This window comes from Bubalus kerabau, chromosome 2 (genome assembly GCF_029407905.1).
Source record: "Bubalus kerabau isolate K-KA32 ecotype Philippines breed swamp buffalo chromosome 2, PCC_UOA_SB_1v2, whole genome shotgun sequence".
Classification (NCBI taxonomy): Eukaryota; Metazoa; Chordata; class Mammalia; order Artiodactyla; family Bovidae; genus Bubalus; species Bubalus kerabau.
Genome location: NC_073625.1, coordinates 73,583,636 through 73,605,568, shown reverse-complemented (window position 1 = coordinate 73,605,568; position 21,933 = coordinate 73,583,636). Strand labels below are relative to the sequence as shown.

The 21,933-nt window shown below is 36.7% G+C and overlaps 1 protein-coding gene across 1 annotated transcript in view; it reads left to right on the top strand.

Annotated features, from left to right (window-relative positions):
• The window catches only part of ROBO1 (roundabout guidance receptor 1), a 1,262,210-nt gene that overhangs the window by 114,750 nt on the left and 1,125,527 nt on the right, over positions 1-21,933 (top strand). The window contains exon 2 of the mRNA XM_055567829.1: positions 14,481-14,619. Within this exon, the coding sequence (XP_055423804.1) occupies positions 14,532-14,619 (88 nt within the window). The 5' untranslated portion in view covers positions 14,481-14,531. The remainder of the gene's footprint in view (positions 1-14,480; positions 14,620-21,933) is intronic.

The window sequence follows — 21,933 nt, the reverse complement described above, 5'->3', positions numbered from 1 at the left end:
CTGAGGTTTATCACCATGCCCTGAATTTCCTCACAGTATGCTTAAAATGTTTTGTTTCTTGGAAATATGATAAGAATTATTTAATCTCTTGTGAAATGAATAAAGCCATAATTGGATATGGGGTCCATGACCCATTCACATAACACTGATGTGTGAATAGTAATGAAGCTGTGCATACATATCCAGGATCTTCAAGAAATCAGGTGACAACGCACTGAGAACCTTGCAAATTTTCTCATTTCTGGTACTCCTGATTAACTCTCTGCCCAATTTTCCAGGTTTGTCTTAACCTTATCTCACTACTGTTATATTTTTCATGTACTTTATTCTCATATTGATTTCATACTTACTTTCTAGAGCCTTTGGTTTTTAGTTTCTTTTCTTTCCTTTTTTTCTCTCTACAAATATATATATATATATATACAAATGAAGTCAGAAAATTAATAGAGATTAAGTTAAAAGCCTAGGAATTAATATTTGGCATTTAGGATACTTTAAACATTCCTTCTGTGATAGAAGAGTTCCTTAAGTATATGAGGATTCAAATGTATTGTAAAATAACTATAATATACACATATATGCCCTAAATCTGTGCTTTAAGTGGTTGACTTTTGTATGTACTATGCAGTTTTCAAATAACACAGTCTTTATAAGAGATATGAAAACAATGGTTATAATTTATAATTTTTATAAATCATGATTTTACAGTTTCCCTATTTGAAAACATTAAACCTATATTTTTACACAGTATTGTATACCTCTAACATATTATTTCATATTAAATGCATCCCAACTAATCAGAAGCAATAATAATTTATAAGTAGGGTTCGGTTTGGTTCGTTTCAGTCGCTCTGTCATGTCCGACTCATTGCAAACCCATGAATTGCAGCACGCCAGGCCTCCCTGTCCATCACCAACTCCTGGAGTTCACCTAAACTAATGTCCATCGAGTGAGTGATGCCATCCACAAATCTCATCCTCTGTCGTCCCCTTCTCCTCCTGTCCCCAATCCCTCCCAGCATCAGAGTATTTTCCAATGAGTCAACTCTACATATGAGGTGGCCAAAGTATTGGAGTTTCAGCTTTAGCATCAGTCCTTCCAAAGAAATCCCAGGGCTGATCTCCATCAGAATGGACTGGTTGGATCTCCTTGCAGTCCAAGGGACTCTCAGGAGTCTTCTCCAACACCACAGTTCAAAAACATCAATTCTTCGGTGCTCAGCTTTCTTCACAGTCCAACTCTCACATCCATACATGACCACTGGAAAAACCATAGCCTTGACTAGAGGGACCTTTGTTGGCAAAATAATGTCTCTGCTTTTGAATATGCTATCTAGGTTGGTCATAACCTTCCTTCCAAGGAGTAAGCGTCTTTTAATTTCATGGCTGCAGTCACCATCTGCAGTGATTTTGGAGCCCAGAAAAATAAAGTCAGCCACTGTTTCCCCATCTATTTCCCATGAAGTGATGGGACCGGACGCCATGATCTTTGTTTGCTGAATGCTGAGCTTTAAGCCAACATTTTCACTCTCCTCTTTCAATTTCATCAAGAGGTTTTTAGTTCCTCTTCACTTTCTGCCATAAGGGTAGTGTCATCTGCATATCTGAAGTTATTCATATTTCTCCCAGCAATCTTGATTCCACCTTGTGCTTCTTCCAGCCCAGCGTTTCTCATGATGTACTCTGCATATAAGTTAAACAAGCAGGGTGACAATATACAGCCTTGACGTACTCCTTTTCCTATTTGGAACCAGTCTGTTGTTCCATGTCCAGTTTTAACTGTTGCTTCCTGACCTGCATACAAATTTCTCAAGATGCAGATCAGGTGGTCTGGTATTCCCACCTCTTTCAGAATTTTCCACAGTTTATTGTGATCCACACAGTCAAAGGCTTTGGCATAGTTAATAAAGAAGAAATAGATGTTTTTCTGGAACTCTCTTGCTTTTTTCATGATCCAGCAGATGTTGGCAATTTGATCTCTGGTTTCTCTACCTTTTCTAAAACCAGCTTGAACATCTGGAAGTTCACATATTGCTGAAGCCTGGCTTGGAGAATTTTGAGCATTACTTTACTAACATGTGAGATGAGTGCAATTGTGCGGTAGTTTGAGCATTCTTTGGCATTGCCTTTCTTTGGGATTGGAATGAAAACTGAGTTTTTCAAGTCCTGTGGCCACTGCTGAGTTTTTCAAATTTGCTGGCGTATTGAGTGCAGCACTTTCACAGCATCATCTTCCAGGATTTGAAATAGCTCAACTGGAATTCCATCACCCCACTAGCTTTGTTCATAGTGATGCTTTCTAAGGCCCATTTGACTTCACATTCCAGGATGTCTGGCTCTAGGTGAGTGATCACACCATCGTGTTTATCTTGGCCGTGAAGATCTTTTTTGTACAGTTCTTCTGTGTATTCTTGCCACCTCTTCTTAATATCTTCTGCTTCTGTTAGATCCATACCACTTCTGTCCTTTATCGAGCCCATCTTTGCACGAAATGTTCCCTTGGTATCTCTAATTTTCTTGAAGAGATCTCTAGTCTTTCCCATTCTGTTGCTTTCCTCTATTTCTTTGCATTAATCTCTGGGGAAGGCTTTCTTATCTCTCCTTGCTATTCTTTGGAACTCTGCATTCAGATGCTTATATCTTTCCTTTTCTCCTTTACTTTTCACTTCTATTCTTTTCACAGCTCTTTGTAAGGCCTCCCCAGGCAGCCATTTTGCTTTTTTGCATTTCTTTTCCATGGGGATGATCTTGATCCCTGTTTCTTGTACAATGTCAGGAACCTCATTCCATAGTTCATCAGGCACTCTATCAGAACTAGTCCCTTAAATCTATTTCTCACTTCCATTGTATAATCATAACAAATTTGATTTAGGTCATACCTGAATGGTCTAGTGGTTTTCCCTACTTTCTTCAATTTAAGTCTGAATTTGGCTATAAAGAGTTCATGATCTGAGCCACAGTCAGCTCCCAGTCTTGTTTTTGCTGACTGTATAGAGCAAATGATTCATAGAACCATTCAACTTCAGCTTCTTCAGCATTACTGGTCGGGGCATAGATTTGGATTACTGTGTTATTGAATGGTTTGCCTTGGAAATGAACAGAGATCATTCTGTCGTTTTTGAGATTGCATCCAAGTACTGCATTTTGGACTCTTTTGTTCACCATGATGGCTACTCCAATTCTTCTGAGGGATTCCTGCCCACAGAAGTAGATATAATGGTCATTTGAGTTAAATTCACCCATTCCAGTCCATTTTAGTTTGCTGATTCCTAGAATGTCGACGTTCACTCTTGCCATCTCCTGTTTGACTACTTCCAATTTGTCTTGATTCATGGACGTAACATTCCAGGTTCCTATGCGATATTGCTCTTTAGAGCATCGTACCTTGCTTCTATTACCAGTCACATCCACAACTGGGTATTGTTTTTGCTTTGGCTCCATTCCTTCTTTCTTCCTGGAGTTATTTCTCCACTGATCTCCAGTAGCATATTGGGCACCTACCGACCTGGGGAGTTCCTCTTTCAGTATCCTATCATTTTGCCTTTTCATACTGTTCATGGGGTTCTCAAGGCAAGAATACTGATGTGGTTTGCCATTCCCTTCTCCAGTGGACCACATTCTGTCAGACCTCTCCACCTTGACCCGCCTGTCTTGGATGGCCCCACAGGGCATGGCTTAGTTTCATTGAGTTAGACAAGGCTGTGGTCCATGTGATTAGATTGACTAGTTTTCTGTGATTATGGTTTGTGTGTCTGCCCTCTGATGCCTTTCGCAACACATACCATCTTACTTGGGTTTCTCTTTCCTTGGACGTGGGTTATCTCTTCATGGCTGCTCCAGCAAAGCGCAGCTGCTGCTCCTTACCTTGAACGAGGGGTATCTCCTCACCTCCGCCCCTCCTGACCTTGAACGTGGATTAGCTCCTCTCGGTCCTCCTGCGCACGTGCAGCTGCCCCTCCTTGGACGTGGAGTTGCTCCTCTCTGCCGCTGCCCCTGACCTCGGAAGTGGGGTAGCTCCTCTTGGCCACCTAGGGAGGGCAGGCACAGGAAGAAGGAGCACCGCATCCACTGTGGCTGAGGAAGATGGTGTTCGAGTAGGTGGTCGTGTTGAACCGGTTCTTGGAGACTATGGGGTGAATCTGAACACATCCCAGCTCAGTCTGGGCATCTGGGCAGGAGCTGTGGCCCTGAAGAATCTTGAAATTAAAGAAAATGCCCTGCCTTTTTAGGACCTCCCACAGTAACTGTCAAAGAGCAACCTATTAGTAGGGTAAACTATATATATATATATATAGAGAGAGAGAGAGAGAGAGAGAGTATTGGAGTGGGGTGCCATTGCCTTCTCCATATATATATATATAATTTTCCAGTACTCTTGCCTGGAAAATCCCATGGATGGAGGAGCCTGGTGCACTGCAATCCATGGGGTCCCTAAGAGTCGGACACAACTTAGCCGCAGCATATATATACACATATCATTCTAGAGAACTCTAGAGTAAGAGTAGATTATCCTGTCACTTACAAAGATAACACACACATACACATACACATCTTATTAAACTTTTGTTTTCTAAGTTGAAATTTTAGGAATAGCACTATACATTTATCATTTTTTTCTTTTTTTACTTCCAGTGTGCTGTGCAGCATCAAATTCCATTGCCTTTTATTTGCAATGTCTTAATATGTATTCCGTCTTTTCATCCACTTAGTAGACTTTTATGTAAGATCCTATTCACCATACTTACTAGAGCATATTAATAATTTTCTACACAGTTTCTTTTGTCTTAATTCACTTTCATTTCCAAGTTATTTAACTGTAACCAAGCTTCATCTCCCTTTATGTCATCACACTGCGGATAAGAAAAAGCCTTGAATTAGTCTTACATTCAAGACTGCAATTCTTTGACATTTTAATTTTGTAATAAGAAAAATAATGGATTTTATTCCAGTTCACTTCTAACTACCTGCATTTATGCAGATAAGTCTCATAAAGATCTGATTTCTATTCTCACGTGAAGGTAGAATTTATGACTTACTTTCCTAATATTAAATCTGATGAGCTAATAAAAAAGTAAAGTAAATCTTGAAGTACTACATATATATTATGTATTATTTATTTTTACCTTTTTACACAAACCTTTCACTGTAGCTGCATTTATCTACACACTGAGTGTGTCCTCTTACCAAAAATGTTTAACCAGTTTTTGCAGTTGTGTAACAACAAATTCATAAACCAAGCTTTCATCTCTTCTATTTGTGCACATGGAGAATATCTCTTTATTCCACATGTGGGTTTCTGACTGATCATTAATCACACAAAGACAAACCATTTTGAGAAACAACTGTTCCTTCACTTATCATTATTTCTTTTATCTAAGAGAAATAATCAGCAATTATTGATTTTACTGTATTGTTGAAAATTTCTAACTTTTCCCTAACTTTTGACTTATTAGATGATAATCAGTTAAAAGTTAAGCTGAATAAAATGAAAAGACTAAGACAAGACTCCAAAAATATTTTGATTCTTTGGAGCAAAAGTAGTATAGCTTAGAGAATAAATTTGGTTTATAACAAAGAAAGCCTCAGTAAATACAGTTTCTGTCTCTTTAAAAATGAAAAAAAAAAAAGAAGAAAGAGAAGAAAGATGGGGAGGAGGAGGGGCAAGTTACCTATGATGAAGTCTAGAAGAAGCTGAAAAAATAGTCATCATTAGGCACTGATAAGCTGAGGAAATGTTCATGTTCTCTTAAGTAATTCAAAATGTGTGCATAGAGAAATGATTTTATATTGTTGAGCCATGCATCTTCCAAAATTAATTTTTATGAAACATTTTTACTTTCTAAGAAATGTCATTAGTCATCAGGGGAACATGATTATCTCAAAATATATTTTTGAAAACTCTCTTTGAGATAATCATCCTCCTAAAATTAGGGTATAGACCAGCCTACTACCTTTATTCTTATTTGAAAATCTGCATTAACAACATGTACATATATACAGCATATGTATGTAACACATTAACTTTCAATATCAAGGCCCCTGTGAAATCATTTGCATCTTGGTTGGAGTGGAAGTCATTTGCGTCTCTATGTTTGTCAAATTTGAACCTTGCACACTTTAAGTCCATTTATTTTATCATATATAGATATCATCTTCCCCTTTATGGCTCACAACTTGTCCATGGCAAAGGGGCTTGAGTAACTCATTGAAGCTATGAGCCATGCCATGCATGGCCACCTAAGAGTTCATTACAATAAATCAAAACCACTGATGTTTGCTAATTAAATCTAAAACATACACTATTCAAATGTAAGTGAAAATATTGATCACCCAGTCATGTCCAACTCTTTGCAACCCCCTGGACTGTACCACACTAGGCTCTTCTGTCCATGGAATTCTCCAGGCAAGAATACTGGAGTGGATGGCCATTCCCTTCTCCAGGGGATCTTCCTCACCCTGGGCCTGAATTGGGGTCTCCTGTATTGCAAGCAAATTCTTTACTATCTGAACCATCTGGAAAGCCTATTCAAATATAAAGCAACCTGTAAATACAAACCCAAGATTGGGTTCATCATCACTGGGAACCTCTTGGATGCAATTTCAAGTTAATATTTATAGATATCAATTGATGAAGCAGAATCTTATAACACTATGCATATTAGCTCATCCAATATTGTAACTATTACAACTACTTCATATTTTATTTATATTTGAGAAAGATGAAACTAAGAGAACTTAAGTTGTTTGTTCAGAATCAAATAACATCTGAGTTGTGGATCTGAGAAGGAAATGGCAACTCATTCCAGTATTCTTGCCTGGAAACCCCATGGACGGAGAAGCCTGGTAGGCTACAGTCAATGGGGTCACAAAGAGTCGGACATGACTGAGCGACTTCATTTTCACTTTTGTGGAGCTGAGATTCACACTTGAATAGCTTGATTCTATGATCTGAGCTTACAAAACACTGCACTATATTACTTCTATACACTTATCATTGACAAGTAAATTCTGTTTCAAAGCATATATAATACTAAATAATTCTGTAATCTCATATTTAGTGTAATATTTCACAACAGAAAGGGATAAATAGCTTCTTCCTTTTTTATCATATCATTATAGTTTTTTGAATTAAAAACTATGTGCATTTTCATTTTAATCCCTTGACAGTGGGCAGTGTATATATATATACACACATCTATGGTAGAGGTGCTCTTATAAGCGGTTGTGGTTGTTGACTTCACTATATTGTAATACTCAGAATCTATGCACAATTCCATCACATTCTTCACTAGCATCAGTTGTCCTATCATTACTTTGTCAAAAGGTGTGATTTTAAATAAGGGGTAATTGTATTTTCTATTAAGCTTATATTTTACCTCAGGGTACTTTCCTTTTCCCAAAGAAAGGCAATGCCAAAGAATGCTCAAACTACTGCACAATTGCACTCATCTCACACGCTGGCAAAGTAATGCTCAAAATTCTCCAAGCCAGGCTTCAACAGTACATGAACTGTGAACTTCCAGATGTTCAATCTGGCCTTAGAAAAGGCAGAGGAGCCAGAGATCAAATTGCCAACATCCACTGGATCATTGAAAAAGCAAGAGGGTTCCATAAAAGTATCTACTTCAGCTTTATTGACTATGACAAAGCCTTTGACCACAACAAACTCTGGGAAATTCTTAAAGAGATGGGAATACCAGACCACCTGATCTGCCTCTTGAGAAATCTGTATACAGGTCAGGAAGCAACAGTTAGAACTGGACATGGAAAAACAGACTGTTTCCAAATAGGAAAAGGAGTACGTCAAGGCTGTATATTGTCACCCTGCTTACTTAACTTATATGCAGAGTACATCATGAGAAATGCTGGACTAGAAGAAGCACAAGCTGGAATCAAGATTACTGGGAGAAATATCAATAACCTCAGATATGCAGATGACACCACTCTTATGGCAGAAAGCAAAGAAGAACTAAAGAGCCTCTTGATGAAAGTGAAAGAGGAGAGTGGAAAATTTGGCTTAAAACTCAACATTCAGCAAACTAAGATCATGGCATCCAGTCCCATTGCTTCATGGCAACTAGACGGGGAAACAGTGGAAACAGTAACAGACTTTATTTTGGGGGGACTTCAAAATCACTGCAGATGGTGACTGCAGCCATGAAATTAAAAGATACTTTCTCCTTAGAAGGAAAGTTAAGACCAACCTAGATAGCATATTAAAAAGCTGAGACATTACTTTGCCAACAAAGGTCCGTCTAGCCAAAGCTACGGTTTTTCCAGTAGTCATGTATGGATGTGAGAGTTGGACTATAAAGAAAGCTGAGTGCCGAAGAATTGATGCTTTTGAATTGTTGTGTTAGAGAAGACTTGAGAGTCCCTTGGACTGCAAGGAGATCCAACCAGTCCAACCTAAAGGAGATCAGGCCTGGGTGTTCATTGGAAGGACTGATTTTGAAGCTGAAACTCCAAGACTTTGGCCACCTGATGCAAAGAACTGACTCATTTGAAAAGACCCTGATGCTGGGAAAGATTGAAGCTGGGAGGAGAAGGGGACGACAGAGGATGAGATGGTTTGATGGCATCACCAACTCAATGGACATGGGTTTGAGTGAACTCTGGGAGTTGGTGATGGACAGGGAGGCCTGGCATGCTGCAGTCCATGCAGTCGCAAAGAGTTGGACACGACTGAGTGACTGAACTGAACTGAACTGAACTTTCCTTTTCAGAGAAGATTTGAAGATCAAAACTTCAATGTATTGTGATGTGTGTATGTAGCGAATAATGCAGTTGCCACTTTGGATTTGTGGGTCCTAACTCAAAGTCATATTATAATACTAGCCACTGACTATGTAAATTCACAAAATTGTTCTTAGATAATGAAAATATGTTTGAGTTTGAGCAAGCTCTGGAAGATGGTGAAAGAAAAGGAAGTCTTGCATGCTGCAATCCATAGGGTTGCAAAGAGTCAGACATGACTGAGTAACTGAACAACAACATCCTAAAACATTTTAGAAATTTGAAATAAATATCTGCCTCTTACTGTAACTTATAGGAGTTCAACCAAGAGTCATGTCTGACTCTTTATGACCCCATTGACTGTAGCCTGCCAGGCTTCTCTGTCCATGGAATTCTCTAGGCAAACATACTGGAGCAGGTAACCATTCTATTTTCCAGGGAGCTTTCCAACCCAGGGATAAAAACCAGGTCTCCTGCATTGCACGTGGACTCTTTACCTTCTGAGTCACCAGGGAACCCCCTAGAAGAATGCTTCATATTTACACATTATCTCTGGAAGAACTAATCATGGTCACTTTGTGACCATGTGACCATTGTGAAAAATGCGACTATAAGCCAAAACAGTCAATGGATAACCCTGAAAAAGAGCCTCTAGACAAACTAACAACTGCATGAATTAAAGAGTAGAAGTGTACATCTAGGCTTGTGCTATCTATAGAAATCTCATCTACTTTCTGGTCTCATTTGACTCTTAAGAAAGAAAGATAATGTGTGAAAGATAATGTGGGTATATAATTTCATTTATGAATGATATACCAGAATAAAAATAGTTGCAAAATAAATCAACTATACTCCAATGACAATTAACTAAAAAAAGCAAGTTACAAGGACATTAAGCCCCAAACAAGGAAGATAAGACAACAAATATGAACCTTTAGTAATCAAGAATATTTCTTTGGAGGCAGAGTTCTAGCTCAGACAGTAGTTGCTTGCAGAATTTTTAAGAGGGAAGAAATAATCCTCAGATATCTTCAGTACGGTTAGATGATTGCAGCTGACTGGCAGGAGGAGTAGGCAGATTTGTCAAGGAAAACTTGGCAATTAACTCTGCATTGGTAAGTAATAAAGTAAGGACTGCTCAGCTCAAATAGGCAGATTGACGATTACTTTGTGCAGATAAACTGACAGAATGAAGTTTGTCATCCTTTTTTCAAGTTGGAACTCTGAATGTCACAAAAATGAGTGACAGAGTTTTATTTTCCTTTGGGAATAAATTACATTTTATATTGCAACAGATTTATAGATATATTTTTGAATAAATGAATAAATGTCCTTCCACTTCCTATCTCCCAAATCTAATCATTTGCCAAGTTCCACAAAGTGTATTTGCATAATGTCACCTACCTGCCTCCCACCCCAACACTAGCATATATTCCATTTTGTCTGCCATTGTCCTTTGTAAGCATCCATTATACATTTCTGCATGGCCTCTGTGCTAATTTCCCTCATAATTTCTTTATCCTTCACATTCCTCTCAGAGTTATCTTCTAAATACAGTCGATCTTCCCATATCCATGGACTCCATAACTGTGGATTAAACTAAAGATCAAAAATATTAAAGAATAAATTTAGAAAGTTCCAAAAAGCAAAACTTGAATTTGTTGTGTACTGGCAGTGATTTACATAGCATTTACACAGTTTTACAACTACTTACATAGCATTTATATTATATTAGGTATTATAAGTAATCTGGAGATGATTTAAAATACAGGAGATGTTATGCCATTTTTTTATAAGTTACTTGAGCATTTGCAGATTTTGGTATCCATGGGGGTTCCTAGAACAAATCCCCTGTGGATACCTAGGGACAAGTGTGGTTTAGATCATATTATCATTATCATTAAACTCTATGCTGGCTCCTCATTACCTTTCTTTATCTTTTCAGTTTGCTATCGTATTATATCCTGGCTAATATCACAAACTAAACAGCCCCTCTTATAGTTCCCTGAATGCACCAATATACTATTAGGGAAAAACATACACATGCATATTGTTGTTGTGGTTGTTTTGTTCAGTCACTATTGTGTCCGACTTTTTGTGAATGCACCATACCAGGCTCTCCTATTCTCCACTGTCTCTTGGAGTTTACTGAAATTCATGTCCACTGAGTTGGTGATGACATCCAACCATCTCATCCTCTGCCACCCCCTTCTCCTTTTGCCAACAATCTTTCCCAGCATCAGGGTCCTTTTCAATGAGTCAGCTCTTCACATCAGGTGGCCAAACTATTGGGGTTTCAGCTTCAGCACCAGTCCTGCTGCTGCTGCTAAGTGACTTCAGTCGTGTCCAACTCTGTGTGACCCCATAGATGGCAGCCCACCAGGCTCCCCCATCCCTGGGATTCTCCAGGCAAGAACACTGGAATGGGTTGCCATTTCCTTCTCCAATGCATGAAAAGTGAAAGTGAAGTCGCTCAGTCGTGTCCAACTCTTAGTGACCCCATGGACTGCAGCCTACCAGGCTCCTCTGCCCATGGGATTTTCCAGGCAAGAGTACTGGAGTGGGGTGCCACTGCCTACCAATGAATATTCGAAGTTGATTCCTTTAGGGTTGACTGGTTTGCTCTCCCTGCAGTCCAAGGGACTTTCAAGATTCTTCTCCAACACCATAATTAGAAAGCATCAGTTCTTCAGTGCTGAGTCTTCTTTATGGTCCAAATCTCACATCCATATACAACTACTGGAAAAACCATAGCTTTGACTTTAAGGACCTTTGTTGGCAAATGATGTCTCTACTTTTTAATATGCTATCTAGCTTTATCTTAGCTTTCCTTCCAAGAGACAAGCATCTTTTAATTTCATGGCTGCAGTCACCATCTACAGTGATTTGGGAGCTCAAGTAATAAAAAAAATCTGTCACTGCTTCAACATTTTCCCCTTCTAGTTGACATGAATTGATGGAGCTGGATGCCATGATCTTAGTGTTTTGAATGTTGAGATTTAAGCCAGTTTTTTCAGTCTCCTCTTTCACCTTCATCAAGAGGCTCTTTAGTTCCTTTTTACTTTCTGCCATTAGAGTTGGTATCATCTGCATATCTGAGGTTGTTGATATTTCTCCCAATAATCTTGATTCCAGCTTGTGCTTCATCCAGTCCAGCATTTCACATAGGGCTCTCTGCATATAAGTTAGATAAGCAGGGTGACAATATACAGCCTTGATGTACTCCTTTCCCAATTTGGAACCAGTCCAGTGTTCCATGTCCAGTTCTAACTGTTGCTTTTTAACCTGAATACAGGTTTCTCAGGAGACAGGTAAGTTGTTCTGGTATTCCCATCTCTTTAAGAATGTTCCAAAGCATTTTTTGTGATCCACACAGTCAAGGCTTTAGTATAGTCAATGAAGCAGATGTTCTTATGGATGACCCTTGCTTTTTCTATGATCCAGCCAATGTTGGCAATTTGATCACTGGTTCCTTGGCCTTTTCTAAACCCAGTTTGTACATCTAGAATTTCTTGGTTCACATACTCCTGGAGTCTAGATGGAAGAATTTTGAGCATTACCTTGCTAGAATGTGAAATGAGTGCAATTGTGTGGTAGTTTGAACACTCTTTGGCATTGCCCTTCTTTGGGATTGGAATGAAAACAACTTTTCCAGTCCTGAGGCCACTGTTGCATTTTTAAAATTTGTTGATATATTGAGTGAAGAACATCATCATTTTTTAGGATTTGAAATAGCTCAGCTGGAATTCCATCACCTCGTTATTTCATATCTCAAATGCCATTTCTTCAGTGTAGGTTTGGTCAGTTCTCCCAGGCAAAATGGATCAGGCTTACCTTTGTATATCTGTAGTTTTACTCTGCCATTTGTTAGCATCAGCATCTTGTCAAAATCCCTATTGACTAAAAATACTGTTTTCTGCTGCTGCTGCTGCTAAGTCGCTTCTGTTGTTTGTAACTCTGTGCCACCCCATAGATGGCAGCCCACCAGGCTCCCCCATCCCTGGGATTTTCCAGGCAAGAACACTGGAATGGGTTGCCATTTCCTTCTCCGTATTGTTTTCTACCAAGCAGTATCTGGTGTTTCTTGGCCCTTCACAACTGATACACAGTGCCTTGTTTAGAATAGAACAACTATAAAAGTTCTTTTTTTTTAATTTGTTTAAATTGACATAACTAAAATGCCAAAGCCTTTGACTGTGTGGCAATTCTGACTGTGGAAAATTCTGAAAGAGATGGGAATATCAGACCACCTGACCTGCCTCTTGAGAAATCTGTATGCAGGTCAGGAAGCAACAGTTAGAACTGGACATGGAACAACAGACTGGTTCCAAATAGGAAAAGGAGTACGTCAAGGCTGTATATTGTCACCCTGCTTACTTAACTTATATGCAGAGTACATCATGAGAAACGCTGGGCTGGAAGAAGCACAAGCTGGATCAAGATTGCCGGGAGAAACATCAGTAACCTCAGATATGCAGAAAATGAAGAATTATACCACCCTTATGGCAGAAAATGAAGAATTAAAAAGCCTCTTGATGAAAGTGAAAGAGGAAAGTGAAAAAGTTGACTTAAAGCTCAACATTCAGAAAACGAAGATCATAGCATCTGGTCCCATCACTTCATGGGAAATAGATGGGGAAACAGTGGAAACAGTGTCAGACTTTATATTTTTGGGCTCCAAAATCACTGCAGATGGTGACTGCAGCCATGAAATTAAAAGACGCTTACTCCTTGGAAGGAAAGTTATGATCAACCTAGATAGCATATTCAAAAGCAGAGACATTACTTTGCCAACAAAGGTCCATCTAGTCAAGGCTATGGTTTTTCCAGTGGTCATGTATGGATGTGAGAGTTGGACTGTGAAGAAAGCTGAGTGCCAAAGAATTGATGCTTTTGAACTGTGGTGTTGGAGAAGACTCTTGAGAGTCCCTTGGACTGCAAGGACATCCAACCAGTCCATCCTAAAGGAGATCAGTCCTGGGTGTTCTTTGGAAGGACTGATGCTAAAGCTGAAACTCCAATACTTTGGCCACCTCATGCGAAGAGTTGACTCATTGGAAAAGACTCTGATGCTGGGAGGGATTGGGGACAGGAAGAGAAGGGGACGACAAAGGATGAGGTGGCTGGATGGCATCACCGACTCGATGGACATGAGTTTGGGTGAACTCCAGGAGTTGGTGATGAACAGGGAGGCCTGGTGTGCTGCAAAGAGTCTCAAAGAGTTAGACACGACTGAGCGACTGAACTGACTAAAATGGCCTCACATTATATTTATGTACCTGAATGAAGATAGAATTTAGTTTCTTTTTTTTGTTTTCTTTTGCTGTGTCCTCAAAGAAGCATAGTGACTGGCTTTTTCTGAACAGTATGTAAATATTTACTTAGTGAATGAATAACAGTAGAGGTTTCTAGGCTTGATGAGAGCATTCTGTGTCAAGTGATAGGAAATCAGAAACACTGATCTGTCATCCCCTAAAGGATAGAGAAAACCAAGGAATCATTTGCTTATTGATATCTGCAAAAAATGAATTTTCAAAATTAATAAGTACTATATTTGTTCAAAAGGTATATCCCAAAATACATTTTGTATAAATTGTATTCATTTTAACTATTTGTTTTATAATTTTGATAAATGACATTTTAAAGGCATTTGCACTATGATTTTTCACAAAATATTTTTAATATTGTCTCTATCTCAACATAGCTAACCATGAAAACAATTCTGGTTTTTTTTTTTCCCCTAGATAAAACATATCTGTATAACTGGCTGGGTGTAATGCAAGGAAGGGACAAAGATGAAATGGACACATGCTCCTTTTTTGGCCATAATATCACTCCTCAGCTTGTCAAAAAGTCACTTGTTCCTGGCACAGCTTATTCCAGGTAAGTGCCATGCATTTGTCTCATCAAACCTTGATCAGCATTTCTTCTTTGCTTTAAGTTCATTTTTATTTTGTGTGTTGTAAATTGAATTTGTTTGTTTTCTTTGGAACTTGTAAGTCTGTGTGAATGGTTTCTTAAGTATGTGTGCTGAGAAATTTCAGAAATCAAATATTATTCTTGAGTATAGAGCACGTTGTTAATTTCCTAGAGAAACTGAGAAGATTCACAAAAATCTACTGTTACTGAAATGTGTTAAAAATTATTAAGTGAGTTAGAGTAGTGGAAGAACAATTATAGTTGGGAACAAAGTACTTGTGTGGGTGACACAAAAAGAATAGCAAAGTCACTATACATGTTAGTGCCGTAGGAAAGAAATATCAGAAAAAGGGAAACATACCTGAAATTCCTTTGGAGTAGTGATATGCTAATTTACAGGTGGAACAATGTCAGAATAAAAATGCAACTTGCTGTGTGTTGCTGCTGTGGTTACTGTTGTTTTTCACAATGTTAGAAATCTTGTTCCTTGGTATCATAATTTCATTAATGGTTCTGTATAAAGCTTTCCTTGGGCTCTTTTATAGGAACTTGATTAAATTCCATTTTAAGGTAGAGGAAAATAGAAAAATGTATTAACACACTAATCAGAATGTAATGTCAATGTTCCTCATAGTTAAAACTATGGGAAAATGATATATTTTAATACATCATCATAATTTAGCCAAGTTATCTATAAAATAATGACATTTGGTGTTTTATTAAACCAAAATGTGAAGCCTGAGTTTTATTTTATTTTTTTCTCCTTGGTTTAATATTCATAACTATTTGTAACTTATCATGCATATCCACATACAAATCAGATTTTCAAATATTTATAATCTTGGAATTTGAAATAAGGAGTTATGAACAAAAAGTGTATTTAGATCTGTTAAAAGTATTTCCAGAGGGTGGAAGTATATAGCAAATTTAAAGTCTGTTGTAGCAAAGTCCATTTATCTGCTTTGTACTCTATTAGATTGACACTCTGAAATTACTATTAAACCACTAAAGTTTTTCATTTTAACCTGTCCATTCTATTATCTTGCCACTATTTTGCTGAGTACTGACTAAAATTAGTGAATGAATCCAAATCAAAAAATGACAATATGAAAAAATGTTCAACATTTTTAAGTGTATTAAAAATGCAAATATAAGTATAAAATAGTTTGTTGTATTTCAAAGTATCAGGATTAAAAAGATTACATGAAAGTGTTTTGTAAGCTGTGAAACTATAGTTTCAGGTATAGCGTCGATGCAATTGTCCTTATCGGCTAATAACTGCTCCAGGTCAAGAAATTTAGCCCATAATATAGTTTTTGACCAGGTAATCAAAACTCAAAATGGTCTAGTGTGGTGTTAGTCATCTTTATTAATCTAGATATGTAGATTACTTCTACATATATAGATTGTGTGTACAAAGTGTATGGTACGTAATGGGTGTAAGATTTATCTGTGTAACATAGAGTTATCTTTTCAGTCAAGAAAATATATAAATTCACAGAAGACATATCAACTTGAACACTTAATTCCAAAATTTATCAAAACTTACTATCTTACATGCAAGCATTTCAAGACTAAAGAGAGCTTAAAATGCATGAGTTTATTTAATACAGTCTATAGATCAGGTACATAGATGATCAATTGGCTAGCAGTTAGCAAAAATATGTTATACAGATTGGAAACTCAAGGCCTATTTTGAGACAATGCCTTAAAGAGAAGCAAGGATACCCCCAAAATTGGGATTTATAAACCTAAATGTCTTTCCTGTCCAGGACCAGAGAGTTCAAGAATTATTTCCAAGTGATGTACCTGTCAAAAGAAATATGCTCTTAGCTTTGAAAAGGAACATCTGCAGAGTGGAGTTTCTTAACTGCCTCCATCCAGAAGCATTGGTTTCAGGCTAAGGAGATTAGAAAATCTGTTGAAAGGAGTCCTCAGTCTCAGAATCTCTCCTCCTTTACATGAAAGTGAAGTGAGATCTTACATTAAGTGAGATCCTGATTCTTCCTGTTGCTGTTCCAGCTTTATTATGTTCAGTAGAGGCCCTTGACCTGAACTGAGTTTAACACAGCTCAGAAGATCAAAGACAGACGATTGGATACTAGTGACTTTTTCAAAACACAGTTTCTCATTCAGCCGATTTGCTTCCAATCTTTCCCTTAAGAAAGAATATCCTCCTTCATAAGAAATTAATTTCAAAAGTCAGATAAGTAAAACAAAACAAAACAAAAGTACCATGTTTCTAAAAAACTAAGGAGGAGTATATGGTCTTTAGAATATAACTTGGTGAGGTGTGAGTAGAGCGTCTACCAGAACAAGATCCCTCAGGGTACAAGATGCCTAATTAAAAAGCTATGAAGACAGCTATCATAATGAAGATTATTTCATTGTCACTTTAATAAAGAGGTTTTCAGTCACACTGTGATGAGGTTTTGTTGTTGTTTAGTTGATAGGTTGCATTCAACTCTTTGTGACCCCATGGACTGTAGTCTACCAGGCTCTGCTGTCCATGGGATTTCCAAAGCAAGAATACAGGAGTGGGTTACCATTTCCTTCTCCAGAGAATCTTCCTGACCCAGGGATCAAACCTGCACCTCTTGCATTGGCAGGCAGATTCTTTAAGGCTGAGCCACCAGGGAAGTCCTATGATGTGGTTACTAGGTGTGATTCAGTATTAAAAAAATGCTTGAATTGATGGATTACCTAGCTCAGCGTTTTTTTTTTTTTTTTTTTTCTATTTTTTCCCCCTATATAATACATTTTTAAAACTGTTATGTTTTAAAATATTGTCTGTGAAGTGGTTGGTAGATCAGAAATGACTGGAAATTACATGTCCATTTAAAATGAAAAATACTCTTGTTGGTGAAAATTTAACCCATTTTAAAAGAAAAGGAATAATTAAGAGGTGGATCCTAGGAATGAGTGTCCCTTGCCCATTTGAGTTGCTGCCTTTGATGTATAGAGAGCCCATTAAAGATTCTGTAATAAAACCAGTTAGATGTTCATCTTTTCAATTTTCCTCATCTCTTATTCACATATAAAAAACTCTTAAACCAACTGTGGTTATCTCTTGAGGCATGCTTACCTGGGCTAGGCCAGATGTTTATTTAATCTCTGCTACAAAGAACCCTGACAGTTACCCATCTTCCATTTTGAATATCTACCTCTGATTGCAAAGGATGTCAGAAGGAAAATAAAAGACAAATGTTAAATGATATGTTTTAAAAGTATACATTTTATATATAGTGGGCTGAATGGAAAATCGAAAGAACATCAATGATGAAAATGTTGAATTCTAAGTATATATTGTAAGATTTTAAATGGAGATATGTGAGGATGGGAAAGTGCACAGGGTTGCATTTCTCTTTGAATACATCTGACAGCCCACTTTAGAGTTAAATGTGATTTATTTTTCCCTCTCTTCTCTGAATGTGCAGCAGTGCTGTCCATTAAAGATGCAGGTGCTGACGGGGTTATTTCCTTTGCCCGGCCTCATGTCAACAAGCCTTGAGTGTGAAATTGTCTGAAATGATTTACTGCTTACCCTCCCCACCCAACCACCCATCCCCAGCCACCACCACTTCAGTTCCTTGATGCTTTAGTCAAAGGATGGTAATGGCAAGGAACTAAGTGTTATCTGGGCTTGAATCATCCATGGATAAATTGCAAATGTTAATGAAATAATTCTTTACACAAAATTCTAGAAATAATAGGAAGTATGTAGATACAACTCTAAAACTTCCCTAAGTTTTGTGATTAGTTTTTTGTGTTAAATTCCCAGTAGATTTTGAATAGATTTGAGGGATTATTTCAGATTTTAAAAATCTTCTGTATAATGCAAAAAAAAAAAAAGTTTCTGAAATTAAAATATGATAGAATCTTTAAACATTTTTTATTTCACTAATTTATTTAACTAAGAATGTTTCATCTATGCATTCCACAAAGGGTTTTATCCACAATTTTTTTTTCAAAAGTTGTTATTAGTTTCTGTAGCACAGTAGCCATGGGAAATTGATAAGAAAAATGTATATATTATCTGGAGACTATAGTATTGCTTGTTCTTAGGTAGTTTTTTTTTTTTTTAAGTTGCACTAACTATTCAGAAATGTATCAATTAATTTTAAAAATTTACAAAGGTGCTTGTCTCTTCTACTAGAATAAAATATTCAGACTTAAAATTACTTTAAAATGTTAAGTCTTCCAATTATGCATTGATAGGAATTTTACTATTAAAAACATGGGTTGATTATAAATGCTACTCAGTAAATCTGTATGACCAAAAAATGTTTCTCAATATGTTTTCCATTTTTTTTTCAGAAATATATATTTTTTGAATGTTTATTAAAACTAAAGTTGCCAATAGCCCATAATAGAACCACTGAAGCAGAGAGCCTGGTTTTGACCCAAGGAACCAGAAGTTTTACATATACCCTCTATTAATGTAGTACACAGAACATTTAAGAACTATAGCTTTTGACAAAGTTTAGGTTGACATAATAAACAAGTTCAAAACTATTTATTATCTGTATAAAGAGATGAAAATATCTGAAGATATTTATTTTATATATATTGCAAGGAATTGGGAGAACAGATTTAAGGCTAATGCTGTTTATTTTGCATTGTTTTACTTACGTTTCTTGCTATTTTGTCTTATAATATTATTTAGAGTTTGAAAAATATAATTTTGAGGCAATAGCTCAAGAAAATAGCCACTGAGGAAATCAATCGTGAAAATTAACCTGTATAATTAAAAATGTCTTTACAGATTCTAACTTAGTTTTGCCTAATAGGTAAAAGGTTTCCTAAACTTTGTCCCAGTCTTAATAAAGTATTGTCTCAGACATAAGTGGCTGGGAATTTATATCCAAATTAGAATAATTTATCAGTTATGCAAACTTTCTGAAAAAAAGGCTAAGAATCAGAGTTGCATTATGACTAATAGGAGCCAGAGGTACTTCTGCCTTTGTGGAGTTTTTTGCCATGAAAGAGTGTAAAACATTGTTTATTAAAATTGTGTTGGCATCAACATGAATATAATCTTTGACTGTAAATGTTTATTTTCTTCTTTTGATTTTCAAATGAATGAAATATTTTCATGAGCCCCAGCTGAATTGTTGGCTGACACTATGTCACTGTGTTTAGTGGGTAAGTTAGATCTGTTAGGGACTGTAAAAAGACAAAGTATGAATTTATGACTTATGCATGAATGTGATATCTAAATCCAATAGTCACTACAAATTAAATAGAATAAAAAGTTAATTTAAACATTTCTATATGCATTATAGAAAACTAGAAGACAATCATTACATAAAAGAAACCAGATATTTTTTGTATATTGCTTTTCAAATTTTGTTTAAAAATAATAGAAGTACACACCCATAAAGAGAAAGGGTGGATGGAAAGAAGAAAAGGAAAGGAGGAAAGCTGGGAAAGAAAGAAGAGAAGAAGGATGACTCAGGAAACATCAAGAGTATCAAAAGTTCATAGCAGAGAAAAGGTGACCTTTGGCTCAGAAGGGCTGTATTTGAACCGTGTCTTTGCTATGTATTAGTTATGTTACTTTGTCCAATTACCTCATCTCTCCTTATGTCAGTTTACCACTCAGAAAGAATGTCAGAATTAACCCGTGTTATTTTTATCTGAATGATAGATTAAATGATCAAATAATTTGGATATTATTATAAGGAGTTGCTCTTACTAACATTGATGATAATCTCATTATTGTCTAAAATCAAATGTCACTGGCCCAGTCTGAACTGTATGGGTATAGTGGGACAGTAGCTAATTACAAGTGCCATTGAGGGGAAAAAACACATGTCCAATAAGTAAGGAGGAGGTTATCTGTAGAACAACTGGAGGAGCTCATGAAAGACCTCAAGGAGCAGGTGAACAAAAACAGTCCATTAATTAAGTTCCTACTATGGGGTAGGTACCTGTGTTTTAGGAGTTCTCTCTGAGCGGGGAAAGAAAATTTGGGGCTCATGCCAGGAGACAGAGTCACAATGCCTGTGAGAACTCTTGTTTGGCTGGTAGAAAGGGAAAGTGTATATTAAGGGATGTTTGCAGATAGTCCAGAGAGTGATTTGAAATTCAAATTTTGAGGAACCTTTTATACTGAGCTAAGCAGTTTTAAATATAAACTCTAGTCAAAAGGGAGCTGATGGGAGAGTTTAAGGTGGGAAGTAGCCAAATAAGAAGTTTTTTTTCTTAACTGTAATTCAGTGGAAATGTGGTCCATCTAATTGTTTCATTTATTTATCATCAAATTATTTCTTTTATTTTTATTTATTAATTCAACACCTATTTGACTTTTAACATTGCACAGTACTTTTTAAGGTTGGAAGAAGCAATGTAAATGTAAACGGGCATTGTATCTTCTTTCTTTTTCTCTGTAAAGGAAAAAATAGTAAAAAAAATTGTACATCTAATTTTTTAATTATAAATTATCATTATAATAGAAGAGAGGAAAGCACTGTTGGGGGTTTTTAGAATTATTATCATAACCAAAAAAATGGAAGCAGTGTATAGAAATTATTCATGGAATGTTTATTTATATATGAATAAATTAGCAAGAGGAAGAGATTGCTGAAACTATGGCAGATGCCTCACTATACAGACAACAAAGATAGGAAAGGGACATGTTTGAAAATAAAACGTGTAGGATGTAGAGTCAGAAAAACGGGGTGATGATAGAAAGTGAGGAGAAGAAGGAAAGAGAGGCATCATGAATGACTTCAAGACTCATTGTTGGAAGATAGGCCGACGGTGCCATCATTAATGAAATTAGGCAGACAGGAGTATGCTATGAGGTGATTTTATTTTTGTGTATTTATTGTTTGATGACTTACCATATACAGTTGTTTTACAAGATCAAATAGAAAAGGTGTTCAGGTATACTTCCATTTGGTTTTTAGAAGCAATATTTGCTTTATGTTTTTTGCTGGATTTTAGTTGAATGACTTTATAATGCTATTTAAAGTCACCATTCATATATACACTCGTGTATATATGCATATATGTGCATTATTTACCATTATCTTTTGTACGGATATTAATGCCATTCAAACTTTTTTGGACAATTAAACAAGTTAAAGTTAGTGTTCATAAGATCAATAATACAATCAAACTATGGAATAAATCACTGTTAAGATGTTTAGTATATATGATTGATTCTCTTAGTGTAATTGTGTTTCTCAGGTTTTTTCCTCACTTCACTGACACAAGCACATTTAAAATATTCCTTGACTGTGTGTCATTTGGCTTCATGATGTGACCTTT